The sequence below is a fragment of the Haliotis cracherodii genome, unplaced genomic scaffold, assembly GCF_022045235.1.
Source record: "Haliotis cracherodii isolate W230 unplaced genomic scaffold, xgHalCrac1.p SCAF_4, whole genome shotgun sequence".
Classification (NCBI taxonomy): Eukaryota; Metazoa; Mollusca; class Gastropoda; order Lepetellida; family Haliotidae; genus Haliotis; species Haliotis cracherodii.
Genome location: NW_027266297.1, coordinates 32,377,296 through 32,390,694, shown reverse-complemented (window position 1 = coordinate 32,390,694; position 13,399 = coordinate 32,377,296). Strand labels below are relative to the sequence as shown.

At 40.5% G+C, this 13,399-nt stretch overlaps 1 protein-coding gene across 3 annotated transcripts in view; it reads left to right on the top strand.

Moving 5' to 3' along the window:
- Positions 1–12,388, top strand: part of LOC139478803 (RING finger and CHY zinc finger domain-containing protein 1-like) — a 43,626-nt gene extending 31,238 nt beyond the window's left edge. For all 3 annotated transcript variants that reach the window (XM_071261436.1, XM_071261437.1, XM_071261435.1), the window contains exons 6-9: positions 2,318–2,347; positions 2,666–2,810; positions 6,059–6,154; positions 6,933–12,388. In XM_071261436.1, the coding sequence (XP_071117537.1) occupies positions 2,318–2,347; positions 2,666–2,810; positions 6,059–6,133 (250 nt within the window). In that variant the 3' untranslated portion in view covers positions 6,134–6,154; positions 6,933–12,388. The remainder of the gene's footprint in view (positions 1–2,317; positions 2,348–2,665; positions 2,811–6,058; positions 6,155–6,932) is intronic.
- The last annotated feature ends 1,011 nt before the right edge of the window (positions 12,389–13,399 follow it).

Sequence of the window (13,399 nt, the reverse complement as noted above, 5' to 3'; positions counted from 1 at the left end):
TGGAATATTGCTGACTGAAGTATAAATCTACACACAAATAAATTACTACTGGTTGACCTGTGAATGACAATTAAACCCGTAAGACTATGTATGAGTTCCGCCCCAATGGTGCGTACCCTTGTGAGGAAAGGGGTAGTGGGTGGTCTTCGACAAGCATTATGATGGATATGTGGGTGTCCTGTCTCTGCTAACAAAGGGTTCTAGTGGTGAGTTCAGTAGCACATAATAGTATGTGCTGATGTGAGGTACCCAATGACTGAAACAGTGACAGCAAGTTGACTCAATTACATACCCCTAATAAATCCTGTGTGATTGTTTATGGGGTTTCAGCATACTGTAAATGTAATATTGCCAGCTGGTTTTATATTGAGATACTGGATAATCATAGCGCTAGCCTTCACATTTTGATGCGTTTTTTGTTTTTGATCTCACCCCTGAAGACACGAGGTAGAACAGGTCTTCAACAACCCATGCTTGCCGTAAAAGGCGACTATGCTTGTAAGAGGCAACTTACGGGATAGTGTGGCCAGGCTTGCTGACTTGGTTGATGCATGTCATCAATCCAAATTGCATGGATCTATGCTCATGATATCAATCACTGGATTGTCTGGCCCAGACTCGATTATTTACAGACCGCCGTCATATAACTGGAATATTGCTTAGTGCGGCGTTAAACAAAACAACAAACCAACAAACTGTATCTGATCCAACTCGTCAGACCAAGATCGACAATGATGCTGTCCATTTCTCTTTCAACCGCTATTTCCCATTGCCAGTAGCCATCTTCAACACATCGGACATGCTTACCTAGCTTTGACATTCGTGGCGGGGGATATAGGAATGGGTGCCGTCCATCTGTCCTTCCATCCTTCCGGCCGGCCGTCCGTCACATTTCGTTTCTGGAGCAGATCTTGAAAACAGTGCCAACAAAACATTTCTTCACCAAACTTGGCACATAGATAGATCTAGTGGTGAACTGGTGCCTTTTGATAGATTGGGATTTTTAAAAAAAGTTATTTTTCGAGTTTCCATGGCAACGACTTTGAATTAGACTGAAAATGGCAATCGTCCTCGTTCCCGAAGCAGATCTTGAAATCCATACCATATTTCTTCACCAAACTTGGCACATAGATAGGTCTAGTGGTAAACTGGTGATTTTTGATAGTTTGGGATTTTTTAAAAAGTTGTTTTTCGAGTTACCATGGCAACGACTTTGATATAGACTGAAAATGGCAGTAGTCCTCGTTTCCGAAGCAGATCTTGAAATCCATACCATATTTCTTCACCAAACTTGGCACATAGATAGGTCTAGTGGTGAACTGGTGTCTTTTAATAGTTTGGGATTTAAAAAGAGAAGATTTTTTCGAGTTTCCATGGCAATGACTTTGACTTAGACTGAAAATGGCGGTAGTCCTCGTTTCCGGAGCAGATCTTGAAAATTTCTTCACCAAACATGGCACATAATATCTTCTCGCAGTATTGAATACAAAAAGGCCCAGTGAACGTAGTTCAAAGGAGCTCATGCATTGCACACAACAGGACATTACAAATTGGTGGGGGATATGAGTATTTCATGCTTGTTTGTAATTAACTTCTATCAAACAACTGTTTAAGAATTCTTGTATTGACTTGTCTCAGCGACCTCTTAAGTCTTATGAGCAACACACATGTCCACGGTAGCGTAGTCAATTTCATCATCATGACCTGCATGTGCCCGACCGCCTCCGTGGTCTTATGATAGAGCGTCCGCCCGGAGAGCGGAAGGTTCGGGGTTCGATCCCCGACCGCGTCATACCAAAAGACATTAAAATATGGTACTTGTTGTTACCCTGTCTGGCGCTCGGCATTAAGGGGCTAAAACAAGGACTGGTCGGCTCGGAGTCAGTATACTGTGTCTGAGTGGGGTATTCATGTTAAACTGTGGCAAGGTATCTCAGTGAGCTAACACTATAAATCGGCATCAGGCCGGACTAGTAGAAGCAGCCACACACACACACACACGTGCATGCACGTCGCTATATAAGTGCAATAATCTTGGACGCGACGTTAAACCCCATTTCACCTCACCTCACCTGCATGTGCCCAACATGCGTACTCCATGTCTACCTGTAGCAAACCAAATATGTTTGCCTAACTTCTGTGCAACAACTACTTATCTCAAATGTGTTTTGTGAGTTGGTTTAACTTAACCTGGATTACGATAAGTGCCTTTACTTGACATGGTGTTTTCAAAATGTGTGAACTTATTACAAGATATTCTTTTACCCTTAAGCCTATGTCATCTAATGTTCTGTTTATGGGTTTTTTCCATTTACAGAGACTGTTTCGCAAATCTACTCAAGACAGGGTATGTAACACTTTTGTTTTACATCCTGATTCATATTTTATCAGAAAAAAGCTTAAATAGTTCTATAAAAATAGAAATTTGAATTCAAACAACACTTTTCTCAAAAGCTAAATTAATTTTGTGCTCTAGATCAATTGAACCAAAGATGATGAATCATATCACATAGTTCTAGAAAATGCTCCAATTTCAAACACAACACTTTCTTAATCATCTAGACCCTCCTGACAATGGGAACCATGTCACCAAGTCAGATATCATTCCAATGTAGGTCGATTCTCATAAAACACTATTGTAGCAGTGATGTTGTTTGTGATGTAGAAACTATGCCTGCCCTGTGTGCAACCAGTCCATAGTGAAGATGGATGAAGTGTGGGAGAACGTGGATGAAGAGATTGCCAACACAGAGATGCCTGATGAATATAAGGACATGGATGTGGACATTCTGTGTAGAGACTGTCACAAGGTAGATACATGTGGATCTGTAGTGTAGGACGATCACAAGGTACAGACATCTAGAGACTTCTGTGTAGGGACTGTCACAAGGTACACACATGTAGAGACCTCTGTGTAGGGACTGTCACAAGGTACATACATGTAGAGGCTTCTGTGTAGGGACTGTCATATTGTACAGACATGTAGGGACTTCTGTGTAGGGACTGTCACAAGGTAGAGACATGTAGAGACTTATGTGTAGGGACTGTCATATGGTACAGACATGTAGAGACTTCTGTGTAGGGACTGTCATATGGTACAGACATGTAGAGACTTCTGTGTAGAGACTGTCACAAGGTACAGACATGTAGAGTCTTCTGTGTAGGGACTGTCATATGGTACAGACATGTAGAGACTTCTGTCTAGGGACTGTCACAAGGTACAGACATGTAGAGACTTCTGTGTAGGGACTGTTTTATGGTAGACACATGTAGAGACTTCTGTGTAGGGACTGTCACAAGGTACAGACATGTAGAGACCTCTGTGTAGGGACTGTCACAAGGTACATACATGTAGAGACTTCTGTGTAGGGACTGTCACAAGGTACAGACATGTAGAGACTTCCGTGTAGGGACTGTCACAAGGTACAGACATGTAGAGACTTCTGTGTAGGGACTGTCACAAGGTAGACACATGTAGAGACCTCTGTGTTGGGACTGTCACAAGGTACAGACATGTAGAGACCTCTGTGTAGGGACTGTCATATGGTACAGATATGTAGGGACTTCTGTGTAGGGACTGTCATATGGTACAGACATGTAGAGGCTTCTGTGTAGGGACTGTCATATGGTACAGACATGTAGAGGCTTCTGTGTAGGGACTGTCATATGGTACAGACATGTAGAGACCTCTGTGTAGGGACTGTCATATGGTACAGACATGTAGAGGCTTCTGTGTAGGGACTGTCACATGGTACAGACATGTAGAGGCTTCTGTGTAGGGACTGTCATATGGTACAGACATGTAGAGGCTTCTGTGTAGGGACTGTCATATGGTACAGACATGTAGAGGCTTCTGTGTAGGGACTGTCATATGGTACAGACATGTAGAGACTTCTGTGTAGGGACTGTCACAAGGTACAGACATGTAGAGACCTCTGTGTAGGGACTGTCATATGGTACAGACATGTAGAGGCTTCCGTGTAGGGACTGTCACATGGTACAGACATGTAGAGACTTCTGTGTAGGGACTGTCACAAGGTACAGACATGTAGAGACTTCTGTGTAGGGACTGTTTTAAGGTAGACACATGTAGAGACTTCTGTGTAGGGACTGTCATATTGTACAGACATGTAGAGACTTCTGTGTAGGGACTGTCATATGGTACAGACATGTAGAGACTTCTGTGTAGGGACTGTCATATGGTACAGACATGTAGAGACTTATGTGTAGGGACTGTCACAAGGTACAGACATGTAGAGACTTCTGTGTAGGGACTGTCATATTGTACAGACATGTAGAGACTTCTGTGTAGGGACTGTCACAAGGTACAGACATGTAGAGACTTATGTGTAGGGACTGTCATATTGTACAGACATGTAGAGACTTCTGTGTAGGGACTGTCATATGGTACAGACATGTAGAGACTTATGTGTAGGGACTGTCACAAGGTACAGACATGTAGAGACTTATGTGTAGGGACTGTCATATTGTACAGACATGTAGAGACTTCTGTGTAGGGACTGTCATATGGTACAGACATGTAGAGACTTCTGTGTAGGGACTGTCACAAGGTACAGACATGTAGAGACTTATGTGTAGGGACTGTCATATTGTACAGACATGTAGAGACTTCTGTGTAGGGACTGTCACAAGGTACAGACATGTAGAGACCTCTGTGTAGGGACTGTCATATGGTACAGACATGTAGAGGCTTCCGTGTAGGGACTGTCACATGGTACAGACATGTAGAGACTTCTGTGTAGGGACTGTCACAAGGTACAGACATGTAGAGACTTCTGTGTAGGGACTGTCATATTGTACAGACATGTAGAGACTTCTGTGTAGGGACTGTCATATTGTACCGACATGTAGAGACTTCTGTGTAGGGACTGTCATATGGTACAGACATGTAGAGACTTCTGTGTAGGGACTGTCACAAGGTACAGACATGTAGAGACTTCTGTGTAGGGACTGTCATATGGTACAGACATGTAGAGACTTCTGTGTAGGGACTGTCACAAGGTACAGACATGTAGAGACTTCTGTGTAGGGACTGTCACAAGGTACAGACATGTAGAGACTTCTGTGTAGGGACTGTCACAAGGTACAGACATGTAGAGACTTCTGTGTAGGGACTGTCATATTGTACAGACATGTAGAGACTTCTGTGTAGGGACTGTCATATTGTACAGACATGTAGAGACTTCTGTGTAGGGACTGTCACAAGGTACAGACATGTAGAGACTTCTGTGTAGGGACTGTCACAAGGTACAGACATGTAGAGACTTCTGTGTCACAAGGTACAGACATGTAGAGACTTCAGTGTAGGGACTGTCACAAGGTACAGACATGTAGAGACTTCTGTGTAGGGACTGTCACAAGGTACAGACATGTAGAGACTTCAGTGGAGACTGACATTCACATTGCCTTGCCTATACAAATCCATACTGCCCTGCACCTTCATGAAATTACAATAATAAGAAGGAATGAGATAAAATATACAGAAAATCACTCATGCACCCTCTTTCCCTTTCCCCTCATTATAAATTCAGGATTTGTATTTTATCTGCACTCATTCTGTTTTGAAACAAATTTATACAGTAACTTCTGTTTAACAGTAGTATCATTTTATTCTAATCCCTACTGACCCGTGAAGACGCCAGGGTAAAATAGGTCTTCAGCAACCCGTGCTTGCCATAAGAGGCGACTAACGGGATCGGGTGGTCAGGCTTGCTGACTTGGTTGATGCATGTCATCGATCGCAATTGCGTGGATCGATGCACATGATATTAATCACTGGATTGTCTGGTCCAGACTCAATTATTTACAGACCGCCGTAATATAGCTGGAATATTGCTGAGTGCGGCTATCGACCAACAAACCAACCAACCAAATCTAATCCCTATTGTTGTAGAGTTGTCTCCCTTTGAATGAAATCCATGTGAAAACTAAATCTGTCTGATAAGGTAAAGATTTTAGAAAAATCAGAGCTTATTTTGTTAGTTTTGTTCATAATCCTCATGTCAATGATATTTCATCAAAATTGTCTCTGCGACAGGTTAGCAATATCAAGTGGCATGTTTTGGGCCTCAAGTGCAGTCACTGCGGGTCGTACAATACGTGTCGCAAATAGAGGCAGTAACCACACTTGCAGGTAGGTGTATTTGTCCCAACAGACAATTCAGCCTTTAAAGGGTTCCACAGGCAATTTCATAATATACTACTAAAAAGAATTCAAAGAACAAATTATAGCAAAAACATTATGGATAACAACTTTGTAAATTATACTGTGATAGTGACGTTTCAGTATAGATCCTTATACTCATCGGGACCGCCTCCGTGGTCTAGTGGTAGAGTGTCCGCCCGAAGAGCAGAAGGTTTGAGGTGCAATCCCCGGCCGCGTCATAACAAAAGATGTTAAAAGATGGTACTTGTTGTTACCCTGTCTGGTACTCGGCATTAAGGGACTGAAACAAGGACTGGTCGGCTCGGAGTCAGTATACTGTGTCTGAGTGGGGTATTCATGTTAAACTGTGGCATGGTATCTCAGTGGGCTAGCACTATAAATCAGCACCAGTTCGGACTAGTACAAGCTGACACATACACACACACACGTGCATGCACGTCGCTATATAAGTGCAATAATCTTGAACGCGACGTTAAACTCCCATTTCACATCACCTTCTAAAAGTCTGCTATGACAGACTAACTGTAGTATAAAAGAATTGGGTGTTTTTGGCTTCTCTTCAGTAGTGTATATCTTCTCCAAGCATGGTAGTACATGGACGTATGTACAAGTTTAGATTTCTTAAAATGACATCAGCAAACACTATCAATCAGACAAAAACATCAATTTCTACAAACCTCTTTACACATTAATTTCAACATTTGTTTACATTGCTCATTGGGAGATCTATTTATTTATTTTTCAGATGTGAAAGCAGAGAATGAATCACGGAATACATCTACCAATGGTCTAGAACAAGATCATTTCTCAATGATCAGATAGTTTTATGAATGTGCATTAAGATATAACAAGACAGCCCAATCCCCTTTATACTGATATAATGGACACTAACATAACATGTATTTTTTGTACTTCTGTCAGTCAACCTTAAGCACCTGAAGAATGACAGTCGTACCTCACATAACATATTACTTGCTTTGTTTAAATCTAGATTTGCCCCAATCATAATCCATGGTCTGTTAGCACTATACTCATGCTTCACTCTGCTCTTTCACATGAAGCCGACACCTCACTCACAAGAAGTTCATGATGAATTTGGTTGTGCTATTTGGAAGGTGTAATATTTTTCTGTGTAGTCATGTTCTGGCTGTGTAAACCTCTCCTTTGGACTGATCTCATTTGGACAGACAGGTTATAATATGTTTAGGGCTACTAATAATGAATCAGGGCACTGGAACATTATTGTTAAGTTTGTTTCCTGAACATATACCCATCTCTTCCCAGATACATGAAGTCAATAAACACAACCTTAGATGATGATGATGATGATGATGTATCTTGAGTATCAGTTGCTGTAGTCTAAGTGCATTAATTTCCAATACAGGGTGACAAATTTCTGCTGATCTGCAGAATTCCAGAGAGGGACGTGAGTTGTGACTGTGTGTGTCTAGAACCTGACTGAGACCCTCAGCTCTTCAGCTGATACAGGGGGCACGGGTGGCCCAGTCGTCTAAGGCGCCGTGATTCGTTGTGCAGAGTTGCGTCCCTTAGGCACGCCCGAAACCTATGATTGTGGGTTTGAATCCCGGTTCGCCCCGATTATGTTTCTAGGTTTGTCAGCACCATACCCGTGCTCGTGGGTTTCACTGAAGTGGTAAACGTCTGAGACCTGCATCACTTCGGGCTTTCCTCCCTCATTAAGCTGACACGCCGTGATATAACTGGAATACTGTTAAAAGCGGCGTAAAACTCACTCACTCACTCACTCAGCTGATACATTGTTGTTGTTGTCCTTGGATGTGTGTTTTGTGTGCAACTATTTCAAATAATCACCTGTTAATTGTCAGTAGATGCATGAAGAAACAATGAATGACACCTTGTATACAACTGGGGTAGTCGGGTAGCCTAGTGATTAAAATTCACTCGTCATGCCGAAGACCCGGGTTCGATTCCCCACATGGGTACAATGTGTGAAGCCCATTGATATTACTGGGATATTGCTATAAGCAGTGTAAAAGCAAACTCACTCACTTGTTTACAAGTGTGTGATACTTCCCCAGCAACCTGTGCATGTATTTTATAGGGGCGACAAGATGGATCGAGTGGTTAGACTCAGTGACGTGTTCGTAGCATGTGTTCATACCCCGACTGTGCGGATCATTGCTATCAACATGGATCACTGGATTGTCTGGTCCTGACTTGACTATTTACAGGCCAATATAGCTGGAATATTGCTCAGTGGGGCGTAAAATAACAAACAAACAAACAATGCAAACCTAACCATCAAACCCGATGAAAGTCATAATTTGTGTTTCACCAAAGTGGTAAATATAAATGACCTTTGTCAATTTTGGGCTTTCCAGCCAGATCAGGCATTTACAAGGTGATATAATAAAATACTTTTCCACTACTTTTCTCACACTACCATTTAAAACCATATGACAGACCTTCCTAACAGATGGCAAAGCTCTTGCTGGAGTAATCATGGAGAATAGGAACTCATTTTGTAATGGTTGAATACAACACTTCGTGTATGACTACCAAGCTTATTACACCTGTAGGAGATTGTTTAATCTTCCATGTTTTGAGTTTTATGGTTATACCTTGATTCTATTTAGTATTGAGGCGACTAACGGGATCAGGTGGTCAGGCTCGCTGATTTGGTTGATGCATGTCATTGATCCCAATTGCTTGGATCGATGCTCATGATATTAATCACTGGATTGTCTGGTCCAGACTCGATTATTTACAGACCGCCCTCATATAGCTGGAATATTGCTGAGTGCGGCGTTAAACAAACAAACAAAACAAATGTATCTGATCCTACTCGTCAGTTGTAAATGTATTATTAACAATGACACAATAGGTAATTACTATTCCATAACTCTATTTTCGAAGTCGAATAATTTCTGAACAACATTCCTTTGCTACATGGTTCCTTGAAATTGAGCAATGTTAACTTTTATATTGACCAACTAGGTGCTGCCCGAAGCCATGGTAGAATTGTTACCTTGTTGCTGTTTCAGTTATGTTTATATTGTTATATTGACTGTGAATATTCAACACTGATTGTTAATCTTTTACATGTACTTCCAATTCAGAAATTGAGTTTGTTTTGTGAACATAATATTATGTTTCTTTGAACTTGTTATCATCCTCTTTCATATGGACTGTCAAATGTGTGATTGTGTCAACTTGGCAACGAGAACACTGGACATATGTTTAAAGGCAAGATTGTCTGGTCCAGACTCAATTATTTGAAAGCTGCCGTCATATAGCTGGCATATTGCTGAGTGCAGCGTTAAACAACAAACCAACCAACCATTTACCTGATGAATTGTAAGAGCTAGTTACAATTCTAATGGACAGTACAAGATAGCTCCAGGTGATGCTAACATAGAGAATGTGGACAAATACCCATACAAATTGTAAATAATCTGAATACATTTCTACATCTTTACTGTTTGTTCAAACTAAATCAGTTACTCTGACAACTACAGATATATAGAAGAACAATAAAAAAAATCTAAGTGAGTCTTTATGCCTGTAAGTTGAATTTACACTATGGGGTTATAGAGAGTGCCTAGTTGCCATGGTTGCCAGTGATGACGTCGGATGAAGCAGGAGCTAGTTCTGTTTTGTTATGATACAAGATCTTTATATGTTTTTCATGTAATAATGTTTCTATGTGATTCAGGTACTATACAAAGCTTTGCCTTGACAACAGCTACAGTGAAACCTCATTTGTCCTGAAACCTCACCTTCCAGACAATTGTATCTATTTACAGCAATATTACCCATTATTTACACCCATTATTTGATAGTCGGGAAGTATGTTAATCGGGACATTTTTCTCTAGAATTAAGGTTTTACAGTAAACAGATTATACAGCAGCAAGCTATTTGAATGGCTAGCCAAGCAATTGTTTTTGCCATAAACCGGAACACAATTATGCCACGCCCACTAACAGACTACTGCTTCCTGATTGGCTGACACTAGAATGGAAGAGGCTTGTGTTTCATTATTGCACTGAACGATGTCACTGAGGTTGTTGTCTACAGTTGTTTGTTTGTTAATCATTAAGTAAGCTGCCTGTGAAATTAATTTTATTGACATGTATATTAATAAGAATTGATTACAATGTTTTTTTGGCATTTATAGTTTTATGAACATAAAAACCAATGAAGGTCTACGTGAATTTACACAGTATGCACAACATATTTTTTTACATGTATGCCTCAATAAAAAAAAAAAAAAATTGAAGTCAATTCTTTATCAAACAGAACTTTTCTTGTCTGCTAACTGCAATATTTGATGTTTATCATTAGAGCTGTTAAACATGGCACTAATTACAATGCCTAGACATGGACAGCCTTGATTATCCTGGGTATTATATCTCCATTCTGCTACAAGTACCCTGAACCCAATTGCCACCGTAGTTTTGTTTTGAGCCCGATTCAAATTACAAGTCTGTTTGTTTAACGCCGCACTCAGCAATACTGCAGCTATATGACGGCGGTCTGTAAATAATTGAATATGGACCAGACAATCCAGTGATTGACATCATGAGCACTGATGTATACAATTGGGATGCAATGACATGCATCAACCAAGTCAGTGATCCTGACCACCCGATCCCGTTAGTCGCCTCCTAGGACAAGCATGGGTTGCTGAACTATTCTTACCCAGAATCTTCACAGGACCGGCGATAATGGAGATGGCGGTGTCTCTTCTGAAATGCGGATTTTATTGTAATTGTGTCAAGTGTATTAATCATGATTGAAGTGGGCACGGTAGGCCCAGTCATCTAAGGTACTGTGATTCGCTGTGCAGAGTTGCGTCCCTTGGGCAGAAACCTATGATTGTGGTTAGAATTCCCAGTTCGCCCTGATTATGTTTCTTGGTTTGTCAGCACCATAACCGTGCTCGTGGGTTTCACCTAAGTTGTAAACGTCTGAGACCTGCATCACATCGGGCTTTCCATTTTTCCATTAAGCTGACACACCGCGATATAACTGGAATACTGTTAAAAGCGCCGTTAAACCCAACTCACTCACTCACTCACTATCATGATTGAACGGGGATATAATACCCTGGATAATCCAGAACAACATGGAACAAGGTTCCTCTGTGTGCCCCGACTCCCTCTCTTGGTGCCTTGACTATGTATCAAGTGATGTGGAGATGTATGTTTCTATTTTAAGTTAATGTACAACTTTGCTGCAAACACAACATTAACTAACATTATCTTTGATCTTATTCTTACCTGAATTTTGAGAATCACATGACTAAAATCTCTTCTCATTTACTTTGAAGGTTTTCAGGTATTGATACAGTTATGTGATCGCGCTTTCATTTTTTATGAATAAATGTATTATAACTTATATCTAGATTTTCACCATGAAAGAACATTGAAAAAAAAATTCTGTGAAAAAAACAAATCCTTGATGTAACATCTTTTTATTTGAAATGTTTCATTGACGTATATTTTTCTATATCTTTAAAACAACATATGATCTGGACCTGAAATAATACTTTCACACTCTTAATGATCCTGCAGGCTTACATATTTTGCCTGGGTTTATGGATACATACTTTACAGGGACGGATGACCCAATCTGCTTCATGCACAATAATTCACTGTGCAAATTAATGTCCATTAGGCATGTTTATCATTGCCAACATCCTATGATGGTTCGAATATCAGCATCAAACAGATTATGTTTCATAGTTTGTCATTTCCGCTTTAGTGAGTTTCAACAAATTGGTTTGCATTTTCCTCTCACACTGAGCAGACACATGATATTAGTAATGTTTTATTTGGGATAACACTTCCTTCGTAAGGTACAGATTCTAGTACTTTTTGGGCGGTTGAGTCCCATCCGAGATTCGAACCCACACTGCCAGTGTGAGGCACCTAATTTCCAGCACACCATCACACAAGGTCAGTGTTCTAACCCACTCATCCACCGAGTGGAAGCCTCAGCGGCTGAGTGGGTTTGATGGCTGACTTTGAGTGCTGGTATGCAGGGGATTAGGTACTAGAATCTGTACTTTACTAAGAAAGTGTTATCCCAAATATAACATTTGTTCCAAATGACCACTTTCTAAATGTTATTGTGTGTTGACATCATAGTATGATACGATGGCACAATATTAAACCTATCTCACTCAACCACCTACTATTGTTAATTCAGGTTAATTCAGGTTTTTACAGAATATGTGATGTCAGTCTACCTCCTATGTACAATCATCATTGACATGGTCCAATAGACAGAGTGGGGTCTCCTCAACCTTTGAGTCATATATTCATATTTAATGAATATGAGCTGTATATCCGTAGAATATGTCCATTACTGCACCTGCTACACAATATTAGTTACCAATGTCATGTACACATACACATGTACCTTATAATGAATAAAATTCTGTGATTTCTTCATTAGTATCTGTTTTTATTATTCCTAAAGCATAACAATTCCGGTCAGTGTTTGTTTGTTTGTTGGATAACACCACACTCAGCAGTATTCCGGATATATGAGTGAGTCAGTTTGGTTTGACGCCACTTTTAGCAATATTCCAGCAATATCGCAGAGGGGACACCACAAATGGGCTTCACACATTGTACCCCTGTCGAGAATCGGACCTGGGTCTTCAGGGTGACGAGCAAACGCTTTAACCACTGGTCTACCCGACAGCCCATGCAGCTATATTATGGCAGTCTGCAAATAATGGACCAGGTCAATGCTCATGATGTCAATCACTGGATTGTCTTGTCCAGACTCTATTATTTACAGACCACTGTCATACAGCTGGAATATTGCTGAGTACAGCGTTAGACAACAAACACTGGATTGTCTGGTCCAGACTCGATTGCTGAGTTGGGCGTTAAACAACAAACGAATATTGTATTAAAACAAATTGTAATGACACAAAAAAGACAAACTATATATTTCTCATTCACTCGAACATCTTTTATTTCGAAAAGACGCCATGAAAAGCATTCATTAATTTCAAAATGATATTCAGCAAGGGCAGTATTTAATGTTTTGATATGTTTTTGTTATGAACACATTGCACCAGGCATATGCCAGGTATTCATATGTATTATTCAAACTTCAGTTTGGACTTTGTAAGGAGTCCAAGTACAATTATCATTGTAATATTGAGAACTGCCCTTGCTGATAATCAATTATCAGTTCATTGAAAATA